This window comes from Leishmania panamensis, assembly GCF_000755165.1.
Source record: "Leishmania panamensis strain MHOM/PA/94/PSC-1 chromosome 20 sequence".
Classification (NCBI taxonomy): domain Eukaryota; phylum Euglenozoa; class Kinetoplastea; order Trypanosomatida; family Trypanosomatidae; genus Leishmania; species Leishmania panamensis.
This window is the reverse complement of record NC_025866.1, coordinates 2,079,528-2,095,761: the sequence shown is the minus strand read 5'-3', so window position 1 is coordinate 2,095,761 and position 16,234 is coordinate 2,079,528. Positions and strand designations below refer to the sequence as shown.

Sequence of the window (16,234 nt, the reverse complement as noted above, 5' to 3'; positions counted from 1 at the left end):
GACGTGCAATCAGGGGACACGTGGGAGAGGGAGAAGGTTACAAGATGTAGGAGAGAGAAAGTTGACTGAGAAAGCTGTGAAGGGCGGAAAAAGAGTGGGGTGCAACCGCAAGGACACAAAAGAGAGCACACAAGCGCACTAAGGGAAACAACAACAAGAGCCCCACGCGGACAGAGCGTGCGAGGTTTATGAAGGGCGAGGCATGTGACATCACCGACAGGAAGTGCCTGTAAAACTACCCCCGTGTGCGCTCTCCGCTTTTCTCACTCTTCTGCATGTAGTCTAGCTGACCTTCTCTCTACCCATTCTTTGCCGCGCATCACCCTCTGGCGTCAGTGCTACTCGAGGCACAGCACATCTGCCTTGTCAATGTCACAGGTGCGCATCTTGACCTCGAGTCGGTCGTACCACTGCACGTCGCCCGTTTCCTTGGCGTCCTTGGTCGGTGTCAGAACGAGCAGCGTCGGCACACTCGCTAGCTGCAGAGTCGGGTGCTTGCGGTAGGGGTACTCCGGGTTGCCAAGATAGCCGGCGCGCTCAACTGGAAGCTGTAGGAAGATGGCGCGCTCCTCACCGTACTTGCCTTGGAGCTCTGCAAAGCGCTGTGCGACCTGCGGCTTCGCTGGGATGCAGTCCGGGCACCATGATGCTCCGGTCGTTGGGTCGGTGGAGCCGGTCAGGAAGATCATGAGAGCAAGCGGCTTCTTACTGTGTTGCTCGAGCAGCCGCTTCGTGATGACAGTGAGCTCCGCATCCAGCTTCAGCGGGTAGTGCAGAGAGAAGATCGTATGGCTGTTGGCGGCACCGACAGCTGTCTCAGCGGGGGCGTGCAGGCGAGCGAGGTACTCCTTGCGCGCCGGCTTCTCCTCCGTCTCTGGGCCGCGGTTCAGCGCGATCCACCGGGGCGCCTCCTTGAAGATGCGCAGGGTCTTGATGCACTTGCTGTGGTCTGTCGTGAAGCGATGGTACATGCCAGCTGGCAAGACGATGCAATCGCCAGGTTTCGACAGCAATCGAATCCACTTGTCGTTGGCATCGCGCACGTCAAAGTAGCCTTGTCCCTCGAGAATTAGCCGTACTTCATCGTCCTCGTGAGTGTGCTCCATAAAGTGCTGCTCCGCTAGAGCCTCAAACTTCTCTTCCCCGAGGGTGGCTGGGCTGAGGTTTACGACGTCGTAGCTGTGGTAGTTGAGCTTCTTGAGAAGCGGCTGGATGAAGCCCTCAATGTCGTCACTCACCTCTTTCGGGTCGAAGTGACGAAAGAAAATCCCCGCCTCACTAAGCGCCTCGTAGCTGCCGGGCACGTTTGGTGAGAGACGGTTCTCCTCGCGGCGATCCGCCACCTCCTCGGGGATGTACCAGCACTCTGTCATAGCGAGTATGTATGTGATGCGTTGCCGAGTGTGTTGACTCGGGAGTAGGGAGAGGGGGCAGGGGTAAGTCGAAGGTGTTGCGGCGTCACTGGATTTGGTGAGGTGCAGAGGCGACATAACAGAAAAGCAAGGGTAAAAAAGAGTCGGCAAGTACGCCACACACACGGAGGGAGAAGACGACGACAAAGCACCAATGGCGGCGGGGGGGGGGAGGGGGTTGAGAGAGTTGGGCGAGTGTGTGTATGGAGAAATATAGAGGGGGCAAACATGTGGCATGAAACGTGGAAAGGGGGTGACGGAGTGTGAAGGGTGCATGTTGCGAGGCGTGCGCGATGGAGGATATCGCAGGTGCCAAGCACACACGTGTTGCGCAGTGCATGACCCGAGAACTTTGTGGGGAAGGGCTGAGGGAAGGTGCTCAGCCGGAGACCGGCTCATTACAGCCCGCACCATTCCCCCGACTTCTGCACTGCATCATGAGCCATACATACACGCATGTGCTCGTGGCTCTGCTTGGACGAGGCGAAAAAAGAAGAAGAGAGACGTCCCGCAGGCTTTTCCACAAGTGATGACGGTTGATCGACTCCGCAGCCCACTTTTCGAGGATTCGTTCTGATTTTGTTGTTGTTGCTGTTTGCTTTGAGTGGTGGCTTGAGCAGCGCTGTCCTATGTGTAACACGTTGGATCCAAATTATGACGCAAGGCAAGTCAGAAGGCGCCACAAGCACTATAGCTGCTTTGCCTGCTGCTGTGTGTGGGTGTGTATGTGCATGTGTGTGCGTGCTTTTTACACACGTGTACACGTACACACAAACCTACACCCACCCCTCACACACACACACATGCACGCAGACGGAAATCAGTAGAATCAACCGAAAAGAGGTTGACAACAGCCACAGGAACACAGAGGGAGAGAGATGCACACGAACGTTTTAGCGGAGTAGGGGAGGGAGAGAGGGTGGTCGAGGAAAGCAGAGCGAAATTGTGTGGAGACTGGAGGGGAGGGTGTAGTTTGCCGATAGAATTCACACGACGAGAGAATATCCGCTTTTGGTGTTGGTGCGTGTACGGGTCTCAGGCAAGATTGACTGCGTCAACTCAGATGAGCTGCTACAGCGAATAAAATGAAGAACAGGGAAACGTTGTGTGTGTGTGTGTGCGAGGGGGCGGGAAACATAAACGACCTGGAAGCTGTAATGGGAGAGAGAATGAAGGGGATATCATGTGCCTCTCCCTCGTCTGGCAGGGGTGGGTGGGCAACGCCCACCACATCCATAGATCAGCAGGTACACCCGCACACCCACATACAATGCCTGTGCGTAGATGTGCAGGAGGACTGTGTGCGTGCGTGTGTGAGAGAGAGACAGAAAAGTAGAGGTAATCCCAGCGAAAAAACATAAGGGAGAAAACGAACCGAAAGGGAGGGGACTAAACGAGCAAAAAGCCCCGCATCTCTCATTGACGTTGTACTGCCTGAAGATGTGAGAGCAGGAGCGAAGAAAGAACGAGCGAGTCATCACCATCACAACCCAGAGAAGAGGTCTGGAAGGAAGGGGGGGGCGGGCGAGTGAGTGTATCGAGCCTCCCTTCCTTCGGGAGGGGGCGAGAGATGGAGCGTCGCCCTACCTCTGTGCCTTCGCCCACGAGCAAAGCAAGCAGTGCACAGGCAGCTTTCACAAACCCACGGGCACACAGAAAGAAAGAAAGGAGGATGGCAAAGCAGAAAGTGAAGCATAGAACAACGACAACGACAGGAGAAGAAGCATCAGAGAAGGTGACAAGGGTGTGAGGGAGGGAGGGGGGAGAGGGTTTATTAGACCCAATTGAGCAAAGAAGAACACACACACACACATACATACACATACGCTCGCCGACCCCCACACGCCCACACAAGCAAACCAAAGAAAAGCATAAGGAGGGGAGAGGGAGAGAGGAAGGATGCAAAAGAGAAGGGAGGGGGGATGATGAGGGGGGAGAAATAGCTTATCCATGTCACGGCAGCGGCGGCCTACTAGAGCACCCTACTGACAATAAGAGCGACGATAAGGAGCAAAAAAAGAAAAAACCAACTGAAGAGAAGGGTGCTGCTACGTACATCAACTCGAGGAGAGAGGGACAGAGGGAGAGAGAGACGTCGAAGGGACAACTAGCACGAAAGGCGACACTGAGCTTTCTCAGCGACCGGTGCTGAGTCGAAGTGAGGAAGCACAGAAAAGAGCGGAGGGAAGAGGGAAGAGAACTCATGGCACACGCAGACCACCGCGCACTCACCCTCATCATCACACTCACCCAAGAAGCCCTCATCCATTTTCCCCGCCTACACCGAAGGAAGGGTGTACGGAGGACTTCAAGAAGATCGCTCTTCGTGCGAGCTCAGTCGTCAGCTACCTCGTCATCACTGCCCCTCTCGCGGCTGTCGTTGCTGCCGCAGCTAGAGTTGCCACTTAACGACAAGTCGAGTACATAGTTCTGCGCGACTGAGGGGATATGGGCACCACTGCCGGTCCCGACTGCGCCAGGAATCCGTCGACCTCCGCTGCCACCAGCCATCCACACCGGCTCACCGGAGCCAGATTGAATGGGAAAGCACGCAAAATCGCCTGTCGTCACTGAAGGTGTAGCGGCGCCCGTCCTAGCTCCCTCCTCACCGGGTGGTGGTCGCCCTCCATGTGTCTGTTTCACTACATGGCACTGACTCGCCCCTCCTGCCGTGCCTTGTACCTCCGCGTTGCTTTGCGTCAGCTGGCACGAGACATTGTAGACCTCCCGCATCATACGCGCCATCCACTCCACATCCCATGAGACTTGATGGTCCAGCACCTCGGCTGCCGTCATGCGCTCTGTAGGATCTCGGTGAAACAGCCGATTAAAGAGCTCCACCAGTGAGGCGGGCAGCAGCGCATAAGATTCTCCCATTACGTCGATACTGGACATCGTGATGCACAGGGTTCTTCGACTTCGGTTGCGCATGTCGGCCGCCGCGGTGTCACTCCCCGTACCCTCTGACTCCGTGAAGTACCGCGATTTCTCCTCGCTGGTTGTGGAGGTCGTGTCTGTGCGCCGTAACGCTCGATAGTCTATAGAGGTGGACTGCTGGCTGCTGTTCTGCGCATTCTTAGTCTCTGTGGTGTCAATGGTGTTAACGGAGCTGTGCGACTTCGGCGAAGCACCTTGCTGGCGCTCAGCCGTGTCAACCTCCAAGGCACGCTTGAACGCCGTCAGTACGCGGTTCGTCGTCGCCTCGGTGTAGTGATTTGCAATGTGCAAGGACAGGCGGTTGGTGAAGGTGAGCGGCAGTGATCCTGTCCTGGGGATGGTACGGTAGAGCTCATTGAGAGCCGGCATGTGAAGCCCGTTCAGGTGACCCAGGTTGATGCCCATGATACTTGCTATTAGGCACCCAAAGGACCACAGGTCGCAGGACTCGGTGTACGGCTCCCCAAGCACTATCTCTGGCGCCATGTAGCTTACAGTCCCCCTCATATTGTGCAGCTTTCTCGACTCAGTCATCTTCGCCGCCGACCCAAAGTCCCCGAGCTTCGCCATGCCGTTTGAGAAGAGCACATTGGCCGGTTTTATGTCCCGGTGGACGATGCCGCGGCGATGCAGGTAACTCAGCGCACTGGCGATGTCGTGCACGATCATGACAGCGTCCTGCGGACGTGTAAGCTCTGGCGCCGTTATCGAGGTCTCATCGGAGCCTGGCGAGTCTGCCCTGTCGTCCACACACGCTGCCGTTTGCAGCACACCAGGGACGTCGCCCTTGCCGTCGGTGCAGCTGCCGCTGATGGAGTTGTTGTTGCTAAAGACGGTGCTGGCGCACCTGGCATTACCTGGGTATTCGGCCATCAGGCCGGCGCCGCTGTCGCTGCGGTTCTGCTGCCGCTCGGCAGCTCCAGGAATTGCTACGGACGGCTCCAGCAGATGATCCGCCAGCGTCCCATCACAGAGTTCCATGAATATGGAGTACGCGTTATCCTCCAGTCGTGTGTGAGAGAACGATACAATGTTGGGGTGTTCAAGTGCGCGCATAATGCTGACCTCGCGGTTGATGATTTCAAGTTGCCGTAGCTTCATGCTCTTCAGGAAGATACGCTTCATCGCCAGCTTGCCTCGCGACACGTACATCATTACCTCGAAGACGTCGCCAAAGGCACCGCTGCCGATATGACTGTGAATCTGGAACGACTGGTCCTTCCGCACACTTATCATTGAGTGCATGAGTTGGCGGCGACGGATCAGCTGCTGCACCTCTTCAAGCACGCTTCGCGAGAGTAGCCCCTCGAGGAGGTTATCGGCGTGCATGACGACCATCTCCTCTGTCATGACGTTATCAGTGTTCATCGCCGGTGCGTGCACGTCAGGCCTAGTTGAGATGAAGAAGGCGACGACGGTTGCCTCGACGGCGTGTTTGACGAGCAGCTCGTGAATTTCCGCGCTAATGAGAGAGTCTGTCCACTCAACAATCACGACGTCAAAGAGCTGTATCCCGGAGCGGGCGTACCGCAGCATCTTCGCCGCGCTCGTGGCGAAGGTGGCACAGTGTCCGTAGATGCCTAATACCTCCTCTACTTCTGGGTAGGCACGGGTCGCGTAGACAAGCACGTGCAGGTTGTTGCGCGTCGTTGGATCAGCCGCCTCCTCTTCCCCCCAAACGTCGCGCATAGCAGCGTGTGCGCCAGGATTGGGGTCCTCGGCAGCTGGCGCTGCCACCACAGCGGCGGTGGTGCCAGTCGACATGAAACCCCGATCACAAACGCTTCGTAGTTGCGTACTGACGCGATGTCTCAGATCCTTCAGTTGCTGCGGGCGGCTGACTAGGCCAAAGATATCCATGAAGCTGTCGGCGAACGAGTCGTCGACCTCATCGCGTAGACTGGAGTTGTCGCCGACGCCGCTGGAGGCATGCCAATCACCCCCTGCTCCCAGCCCGACCCTCGCAGCCGCTAGTGTGGCCACGCTGCCCGAGCTGTCACTGCTTCTGTGCCCTCCCTTGTCACTCGACAGCCCTGCTGGCTTTGCCTCCGGCGACGTCGGCTGCGCCGCGGCCGTGTCGGTAAGAGTGGTGGATAAAGTACTGGGCAATGCGACGTGTGTCAAGGTACCGGTGACCATCACTGACTTGGGTACTTCCGCCGAGAGTGATCCCGAGCATGAGTACTGCTGAATGCAGAGCTCGGCATCGGGAGCCTTAGTGGTGAGGGGTCTCAGCACCGCCGCAGAGGCGCCCGTCTTTTTCGCCACTTCTTTGTCTCCCATACTGCACGCCGCCGCGCTGTCCTCTTCATGTTCGTCACTTTCCTTTTCCAGAGCGGTGCTGAAGTCGCCAAAGGCAGCGGCCGCACTGCTGGAGAGCGTGTAGCCAAGTAGCTCAGTCACGCCAGACTTCTGCGTACAGACGCTGAAGAGACCCTGCGTTTCGCTGCTGCGAGTGCTGATCAGATCTGTGTGGCTGCTGTTGCCAACAGCGAGGGGCGTTGTGCAGGAGAGAATGGGGTGCGAGACAGACAGTTGCTCCTGCGCTGATGGAGTGCCGCTGAGGCTGCCACGCATGGTTCTCTCCGCCCAGCCCTTTGCGGTAACTGATGTGCTTGACTCCCTGATTGCACAAGAGGCACTAAGGATATTGCTGCTCTGACTCACTGGTGGCGACTCCGACCCTGCGCTCCAGCTTTGTCCCATTGAAGGCTCCACATGAAGCGGTGTCTGTTGCAGCTCTTGGGAGGAAGTGACTGGTGACTGTGATACCGCGGTCTGGGTAGATGACTCGATGGTATGGTGACGGGAATGCGGAGTGAGGTTGACCTGCGGGTGGCGGCGTTGTGGTGGTGAGCACACGACCACGGTGGTCATGACTCCCGCCGTATTCGGCGTGGTGCGGGTCTCACTTACCGCAGTGGTGTCTGTGCTGCTCTGTCGCAGCTGCGGTGTCACCTCCATCGATGCCATCTGTGTGTTCGTGCCCGAGTGTACCGTGAGTCGCTCTTTTTCAGTTTTCATTACGGCAGCGGTGCTTTTCTGCTTTCCCTCTGCAGTGGCAGTAGTGCAGGCTAGCAGCACCGCGGGCAGCTGCAGGCCTCTCCCTTTCTTGGGTAGACTTGTACCACTTACGGTGAGGTCGCTGAAGGACGCCGCCGCCGCCCGGAGTGTGTCGCCTTCGTTCGGATGCTCCGTGCATTTCCCAACACTGCCAGAGAGTCGTCTCTTACCGTCCTCCATGCCCCTCATTGCGTCTCCACGTGCTGCTGCTTCCACGATGGTATGAGGAAAATGTTCATCCCCTCTGTCATCCGCAGTAGCCATCGACAGTATCGATGACCTTCTGTAGGTGCTGTGGTGTGTCCCGGCTGTGGGTGAGAGGTCCATCAGCAGCTGTAAGGGGTCGGCATGATGCTGTGAAAGCGTTGCAGCTCCCGATGCTGCCGCCGCGCTGCCACGCTGCGGCGTGGCAGCAACGCCCTCAGCCTTCGGAAGCACCTCTGTGCTGGCCACACTCAGCATGTCAGCCGCCGGGAAATTGCCTTCGCTGCTGCTGGTGCTGCCGTGCTGTGTGAATGAGAAACTCGACGTATTCGCAGCCACCAGCTGCGACAGCCGCAGGCTAACCGCACCTACACTGACCGTTGCGCGTTCGCCACGCGAGCGTGTACTGAGTGAGGACATCATCTCGTTGGTGACCACACTCGTAACTGGCACGACGGTGCTGGGTGTAGCAGTGGCCGAGCTGCTGTTCCCCATGCTGGGAGCGCTCGTGTGCTCTGGGCTGGCGTCCTTCGAGCTGGTCACCGTCCACCCGTGGCTCTTCGCCGACCCAGAAGACGCCGCGGCAGCAAAAGGAATGCTGGCCGATGCCTGGAGGGCAGGCGGACGTAGCGGCAACGCTATCGACGCCACCAGTCCGGCTGCTAGCGCGGAGGCCTCAGCCGAAGTGTTGGTAACCGATGCATTTTCCGCTGCTTCCATCACCACCGCTGTCCCTGATCCCTTACTTGCCAGTGCTACTTCCGCTCTTGTTGGGTTCGTCTCGGTTGCACTGCCATTGGCGCTGGCACGCGTCAACTTGCTCAGTGAAGACTGGGATACGTTTGTGGGCGACGCTAATGGCGAAATCACGACACTCCTGCCGCGGACGCCTTCCAGGTAAGGGCGTGCTGCAATGTCATACCGCAGGGGAATAATCTGCGGCGACGGCTGCGCTGCCTCGGCGGCGGCTTCCTCGGTCACCATGTTTACCAGGTTGGCACCGAACACCGAGAGCCCACGATACTTGGAGAGCTGCACATTGCCCAGCTGACTCAGCAGCTCCAGCCGCTGCGGAGTGGTAAAGGGGATTTGGACTTGCGCCTCGTACGTGTCTGCGCGGATGTGAATGGCACCATCGCACATGGCCAAGCTTTCCTGCACGTCTCGGGATAGGTAGTCGGAGCTTGGTACATTGTGTGGGGGGCGGCGATGAGGGTGATGCTGCTGTGCGGTTTTCGAAGCCGATCCCACCCCTGAATAGGCCCACAACAGCGACTGCTTTCCGCTACTGGTGCGGTTGCTGGGCAGCGACCTAGACGAGTTCTCGGTGGCAGACTCGACAACCCCGTTGCAACCTTTCGCTTCTTCAATGCTTGCGTGTTGCTGCGATAGTGCATCGTCGCCCTCCTCAGCCGTGTTCTGTTGCACTTCAAGCGCCTGCGCTTCTGAGAACGCCGGGTCGGGCGTGTGGCTCGTCTCTGAGGTACTGCTTGTAACACTGCTCGAGTTATTGTCCTCTCGTGCGACATCCGCGGTGCCGCTGTTCATTGTCGCCGCAAGGCTGCTCGGGCGAGAAAGAGCCACAGATTTCATCCAATCACCATCTGCGACCTGCGCTGCGGCCACCCCAAGCGTCTCGAAATGGCCATTGGGCTGCACCGAGCAGCCTGCACTCACCACTGCTGGTACCGTTGCGGCCATCGTCGCCGCCGCATGCGAGGTCACTGCGATCCGTTGAACCTCAGCGATCGGGGAGTTGGGAGATAAGGGAGGATTCTTCGCCTGCTGCTGCTCCTGCTCTGGGTGAGAATTGTAGGGCCAGGGAGCCGAGTGTCGCAAGGGGCCGTGACGTGGCTGACACGGTGCCGCATGAGAGGCGCGAGACGACTGCAAGCCGCGCAGCGGCGTCGCCGACCGGTTTTCCTTGCTGCCACCTGAAAGTGACTGCAGTGGATCCCACGGAAGCGACGACACAGTGACCCCGGTGTCGAGTGAGGACGCGGCCGTAGTGGTCACTGTCGCGATTGTCGGAATGACTCTGCTACAGGAGTTTGTGAAGGGACCGCTGCTGCTGCTGCTTCGGCTGGCTAGCAAGTCACAGAAGCTACTGTCAAGCGTGGGGATGGCAGGAGAGAGGGCCTCCCTCGACTCCTCGTAGCTGAGCAGGTCATTGAGATCCTTCAATCTCAACTCCAGAAGCTCCAAGATCTTCTGCTGCTGTGGGGACGTGGTAGATTTTGATGAGGGTAATGAGTTCACAAGGACAGGCGCGGAGGGTTGTGCCTTACTCGCGCTCGGCAAAGCTGCGGCTAGATTCCGGCCAGCCGCGCCAGCCTCTACTGTTGTAATGAGGCTTCTGTCGCCTCCATCAGCATTCACGTGAGTCCCTCTCCAGCTCACGCTTACATTGTGACTGGCCGGACTAGTGCTGCAGCTACCGCTCTCAGTGCCACTGCTCTTGATGCAGCCACTGGTACGCATCAGCACCTCCACAGGGACTATGTCGATGACCAGCTGCGTCTTAAGGCGCATGTTTAGGATGCATGCCACCTGCGTGACGCCGCAGCGGTACTGAAACCGCAGGACGTGTTGCACAAACATCATAAAGGCAAATGAGTTGAAAATGATGGTCTGTGGCAGGCGTGGCGACACGAGCACCGCCACGATGCTGCGCTGAGACAGCAGCCGGTCAGCTAGCTTGTGTGTCATGATGTGGTCCACCTCGTTGCACCGCTGCCACGGCGCGCCCGGCGCATTGCCAAGTTGCTGCGTAACGCTGGTCTCCATGGAGTTCACCCAGCTTGAGGGCTGCTGCTGGTGCCGGGCGCCCGTCATGGCACCGGGGAGGGCGCGCTGAGGGGGACTTTGTCCGCCAAAGTCTGCGGCGTCGCCGCCGCCCACGGGGCTGAGATGACCACCACAGTTCAGCGAGTGGTACATAGGAGAGGCATAGGAGTTAAGCGGGCTCACAGAGAACGGTGATAACCGATGCGAGCCTCGGCGAGCCCATGCTGATGGCGTTGCAACTCCTACTAACGCCGCAACCTGCGCGGACCGACTCTTGTGCCTATGCTTCTGTGCGTCGCGTGCTTGCTGAGCCAGCTCGACGACGGTCTCCTCGCTGTGCACTTCCTGTGTCGCACACCACGGTGCTGACCGCGCCACTGCGGGGATGAGAGCTGTTGTGGAAACCACCGTTGACTGTAGGTGTGGAGACTCCGACAACGAAGCACAGCCGCTGTCGGGCGAGCATAGCGGCTGATAGAGTGGACAGAACGTGCGCGATCGCGTGCCATTGAGAAGGGCAATGGTTGCATTCGCCGCCGAGAGTGGAGCCGAGAGGAGGTTGCATTTTTGGGAAACGCGACCCGACGCTGGTTGGCGCATTGGAGATAGAGACTCCAAATCAGTTATGGCGCTGCCCGTGAACTGCGCCACCGTGCGAGTCGCATCCTTATCATAAAGGCTAACAGGTGATCTTTGCTGGCGTTGGCGGCTCAGCAGGTAGCGCTGCTTCGGCGGTGGCTGACGGGCATTCGGTGTTGTCTTCTGCGACAGCAGCGAGCTGAGGTGGTGGTGTGGGGCTTCCTCTGGTTTGTATGGCTGTGCGAAGGGCTGCTCTCGTGCTCCTCCTGCTACTGTGGCAGCTAAAAGCGCTGCGCAAGCGGGTTCGCTAGCGCCGTACAGGCAGTCCAATGAAGCACTCGTCGGCTGCGCAAGATTTATGTGGAAGAGTGGGTAGCTCAGATCGAACAGGCTGTTTTGGTTGGTGTGCTGCGAGGTACTTTGCATCGCCGAGGCGCCGTCACTGTTGGAAGAGGGTGTCTCAGAACTGCCAAAGGCGAGCCGCACGCCGGGCGCCGGAGACCCAGGATACCCACTCGTGCGTGAAGCGGTCCGGTTAATAGAGCGCTCCGCGCTGCTGTTCGGAAGGGGTCGCCGGGTCTGCGCCACCGGGAGTAGGAAGGCCTGTTGGCTGCGGCTCACATACTGCTCCCGAAGCGCATGCGGGGTGCCGGTGCCGAAAGGGTTGACACGAGCCGTTGGAGTGGCAGCGTCAGGCAATGGTAAGCAAGGTGATCGCTGCGGTGATGGCGGTAGCGGCTGTGAGCTGCGCACGTGCGGTGCTTCTGTAGGTGGCAGCTCAAAGACGGCCGTGAGCCGACGATCGAGGAAGGTCGTTATCGGACGAACTCCCGGCAGCTTTGCATCACCAGCTGCTCTATTGCTACTCTCTAGTCGCTGAAGGATGTAAATCTTCACGTACCGACTATGCCGCTGCTGCTGCTGCTGCTGCTGGATTGGCGACGGCGACGTTCCACTGCTCAGGTTGGGCCAGAGGGGAGGGGAGGTGCTCGCCGCTGCTAATGACATCGGAGGTCGTCGCTCGCATTGCTCTACCGCGGTGACCTCCTCGCTGTCTGTCAGCCTCGACGATGGGCCGTCTGCGCTGGGGTGTAATAGTTTCTTTGGAGCTGGCAAGTGAGGTTGAGTATGCTGAGTGGTGGAACGCAGCGACTGCCTCCACGTAGTCGACAATGAGCCCATCAGAGACCTCTTCGCGTTTGTCGCCAAGGGGATGGCAGCTGGCATTATCGCTGACGCCGCTGTGAGGGGGGGCGACGACAGCGTACGCTTGCCTTCCATGCTGGTTCGCTGCGATATTTTCGGCTGGTACGACGGCACTGCAAGCGCTGCGTAGTACGCGGAGGTGCGCTCGCAGTAGAGAATGATGTAGTTGTAGTGGGACAGAGCGAGAAGCTCGTCTGGGGTTTTCACCTCCCGCCATCCTGGCTGCCGCAGCGCGTTGGATGACGACTGTTCATGCTTCTTGGGCCCCTTCTCATCGCCTTCGTCGTTGCTATTCATTTCTTTTGCCTCACGGTGTGCTGCTCGCGATGACGAGGATGACGTGATAGTGAGCAGCGAGGCGAGCGCGATTGGCACTGATGCCAAATCAGTTGCCGCTGCAGTGACGAAGGGGCTATTGCTGCCGCTGGAGGCATTCGGGGGAAGAGTCAGCGCGAAGCAGGAGAACAGGTTATCGAATGTACCCGCCGTCACTTCCTCCACGTCGCTATAGCCCAGCATGCTCACAGCAGCGTCGTTGGCGTATACAAGCGGCCAGGCACGTGGCGGCGGCGGCGTCGCGCTATCGCTGGTGAGTTGTTCCTGCCGGAATGCGCTGTGTGCAGGAGTGAGGTTTCCAGTCACGATTGCAGCGGTAGTGGTGGCGTTGGCGATGTCGCTATATGAAGATAAAGGCACACGGTCGATCAAGGCCTGGGATATCGACCCCGGTATATTCGACGCGTGCGTCGAGTTCGTCTCTGGGTTGCCTTCGTCATCGGCACTGACGTCGCTCACGTCCCCACTTGCCACCGCAGCGGTGGACTGGTGGTGGGTTCCACGGCAGCCCTCGGTCATCTTGTTCTCTTGGATGTCAAAGACGGTCGTACTTTCAACCTGAGGCTGTGGAAAGTCAGCATGATGGGGTGAGCCTGACGATGTCCAATGGTAGGGCGGCAGTCCCAGAGAGAGAGGTAAGGTGCGCTGGTGTGCTCTGGAGTTTGCGTCCTCTGTCGTGGTGTACGCCGTAGGGGTGCTAATTTGGTTGGCTGCGGGGGAGTTCGCTGGGGCTGCGTTGATCGTCGTGGCCGCGGCGATGTGCGTCCCCGAGTTCTCCACTATGAGCACGGGGCACATGACCTCTGCAAACGGGCAGCTGCACAGCGCCTGCGCCATGAGCAGCAGTGAGGGCTTCAGCCGCGCGATGACGTCGGCAGGGGGCTGCTGTTGCTGCGGTTGCTGGGGTGTAGCCGATTCCTGTGGAGAGGTTGCAGGGGGTACAAAGGGCGCACCCACCTCTCCGATGAACGGCACTGACACGCCTATCTGACTGGTTAGCAGCGGGGGCGAACGCGTGTCCGAGCCATGCCGCGAGAAGAGCAAAGACAACGGTGACATTACATCAGTCGCCACAGCGGCGCTGTCGTCACTCCACTTGCTATTGCAGCCAAGCGGCATCGCCAGAGGGGATGTGGTGCTCAGCAGGAGAGGAGCCGAGGAGGCGCACGAGACACCGAGATTGCTGTTCCGCCGCCGGTAGAGGTCGTGGTAGAAAGCGACGGAGCCACGATTGGTGGGGCACAACACTGAGATAGTCGCTTTATCCGTCGAGCGCTCTGACCGCTTCTCCAGAAGCGTCTCCACCGCCGGCGCCATGTTTACCTCGGCCGCGGCACTTGACCCACTCACTGGCGCGACGACGCTAAGTGTGAAGGGTAAGAGAGACCCTGGCAAGGCGAGGGGCGCCCTAGTAGGAGGCGTCAGCGGTTTTGCAGAAGGCGCAGCGAAGGGCTCTGCTGCAGCAGCGGTTGGCGGCGGCGGCGAGGAAACAGCAGTCGCCACCGCACCACACAGCGAGACCGGACGAACCGATCCCCACTTTTGCCAATTGTTGTTGCATGCGAGCACACTTGTGCCTCCCGGTTCGCTTTTCGCGCTGCTCGTCCCAAGCGATGGAGAGGGTGATTGCATTGGCGACGCAGACTCCGCTGCGGTGGTTATTGCCGCCACGACTGTCACGTTCTTCACCAGATGAGGGACGCTTCCGGCTTGAACTGTGCTACCGTTGCTGTTCATCACTGCTTGCTCAGCTGTCAGCGATTTCAGTGTCTCCTCCGTGGCGCAAGTCGCGTTGCCCTTCGGCGACTGCGATGAAGAGCCCACCTTCACGGAGTCGCCCTGCATGGAGGATATGGGAAGGCACACGCAGAGAGAGAGGAGTGCAGGAGCAGCAGAAAGGACGAGCTCTGTGCGACGTGCCGGCCGTGCAGGGCAATGCGTGAATGTGAGTGTACGCGAGAGAGACTCTGGAGGAGGAGAAAGCAAGGGGAGGATAACTGGCGTACTTGCATGCGGTTGCGTTAGATTGTAGAGAGATCCGTTACCTCACAGTGTATACAACCGAAAAAGAGATCAACGGCACCCAAACCACGTATGCGCAGATACCCACACAAGAGGAAGAGGGAGGAAGACAACGATGACAGCAGCAGTCGAACGAAGAAACGGCGGACTGACTCTCACCGCACTTGGCTGACTCAGAAGAGATAATAAAGGCGACAGAAACGAATGCAAGGCAAGGCAGTCGAACAAAGTGACGAGTGCGGACACTGCCCCCCGCCCCCCTCCCCTCCCCCCAATCAGAGGCGAGGAGCGGAAAAGTGTCAATGAAGAGAGAACACACACACACGCCCACACACACACAACGCCCACACACACCTGAACAACAAAAAACCAAAAGGAAAACAGAGAAGATGCAGAAAAAAAACAAGAAAAACACTGGGAAAAAATTGACAGCGAGAGAGAGAGGGAGAGGGAGGGAGAGACTGCGGAAATAGACGAGAACAGGGCGGAGTGACCACAAGAGGAGAGAGAACAAGGAGAGATTCAGATGGCGGAAAGCTCGTGAAGACGATGGAAAACGCGCGCACGGGGTGGAGTGGGGGTGCAGATGGGCAGAGAAAGAGGGGGGAAACACGCCCACAGAAGCAGCAAGAAAAAGACTCCAAACACACTCATTCACACACCATAACGGGAAGTCAATTCCAAGGACGCCGGTGAGAGGCACGCACGCGTACGTGGGTGTTGTGAAGCGCAGTAACTCAACTTTTTCTCCTTTGCGTGAGCTAGAAGAGAGAGAAGGTGGCGGGTCTAGATATCCCTTTTCGTTCGCAAACTGTAAGCTTGTGTGTGTGTGTATCAAGAAACAGTGCGCCGTGTACTTGCGCGTGTGCGCGCGAGAAAGTGATACACCCGTCGTTTCCTTCTTGTCTTTGCGAAGATGAGCTTTCTCTCCGTGGCTGATTGTGGAGGTGGATTTCGTTCCGCAGTCGATGATCGATGACTTGAGAGATGCTCGAAGAAGGGAGAAGAAAAAAGACGCACACCGAAGCACAACAAACGAGAAAAACAAGCGGACTGCGAACACGTATTTCCTTGCGTCTGGATAGTTTTGCTTTGTTGCCTTCCCCCAAATGTGCGCGTATGGGTTGTGCAGAATATGGTGGGGAGGAGGGGGAACACACACACACACACACGCAGTGCAAGACTTGCGCTGGCGCGGATCTGCACTAGCGGTATGCCGCCAAAGACGGATGAAAAGGAGAATAGCGATGATGGAGAAGACCAAGCACACATACGCGACACCAAAAACTTGTGCAGGATTGATGAAGAAAACAATAGAGAGGCAGATCGAGAGAGGGGGAGGGGAGAATCACACGATACAGCGAGCACTACAAGGAGGGAAAGAAGATATGAGGAAGGCGAGGGCAGAGGTATTGGTGAGGATGTTAAAGGAAAAGGCGGTGCAACGCACACGAAACAAAGAAAGGCTGAAGAGAAGCAGAGAAAGACGAGGAAGAGAGAGAGCAGCTATGATTGTATGTTCACGTTACTGTAAAGTGCGTAGGTTTTCTTGACTGTTTGCGAAGGCTGAAGAGAGAAAGAGAGAGAATAATAACGTGCGGCTGCGCGTCTAACACACAGACCCATACAGAGAGAGAGAGACCTCCACCTCCTCCCCACACACGCGGTGGTAAAGAGGTAAGGGGTTA

The 16,234-nt window shown here is 58.1% G+C and overlaps 2 protein-coding genes across 2 annotated transcripts; both read right to left on the bottom strand.

The window, feature by feature from the left end:
- Positions 1–338: 338 nt before the first annotated feature.
- LPMP_205150 (acireductone dioxygenase (ARD)-like protein, putative) lies at positions 339–1,373 on the bottom strand (the record flags this gene model as incomplete). Its single annotated transcript, XM_010700412.1, has 1 exon — positions 339–1,373. One exon carries the CDS (start codon positions 1,371–1,373, stop codon positions 339–341), a length of 1,035 nt encoding a protein of 344 aa, XP_010698714.1.
- A 2,373-nt stretch (positions 1,374–3,746) lies between these two features.
- On the bottom strand, positions 3,747–14,369 carry LPMP_205140 (protein kinase, putative; the record flags this gene model as incomplete). The annotated part of the gene is made up of 1 exon (XM_010700411.1): positions 3,747–14,369. The coding sequence occupies one exon, from the start codon at positions 14,367–14,369 to the stop codon at positions 3,747–3,749; it is 10,623 nt and encodes a 3,540-aa protein (XP_010698713.1).
- Positions 14,370–16,234: the final 1,865 nt, after the last annotated feature.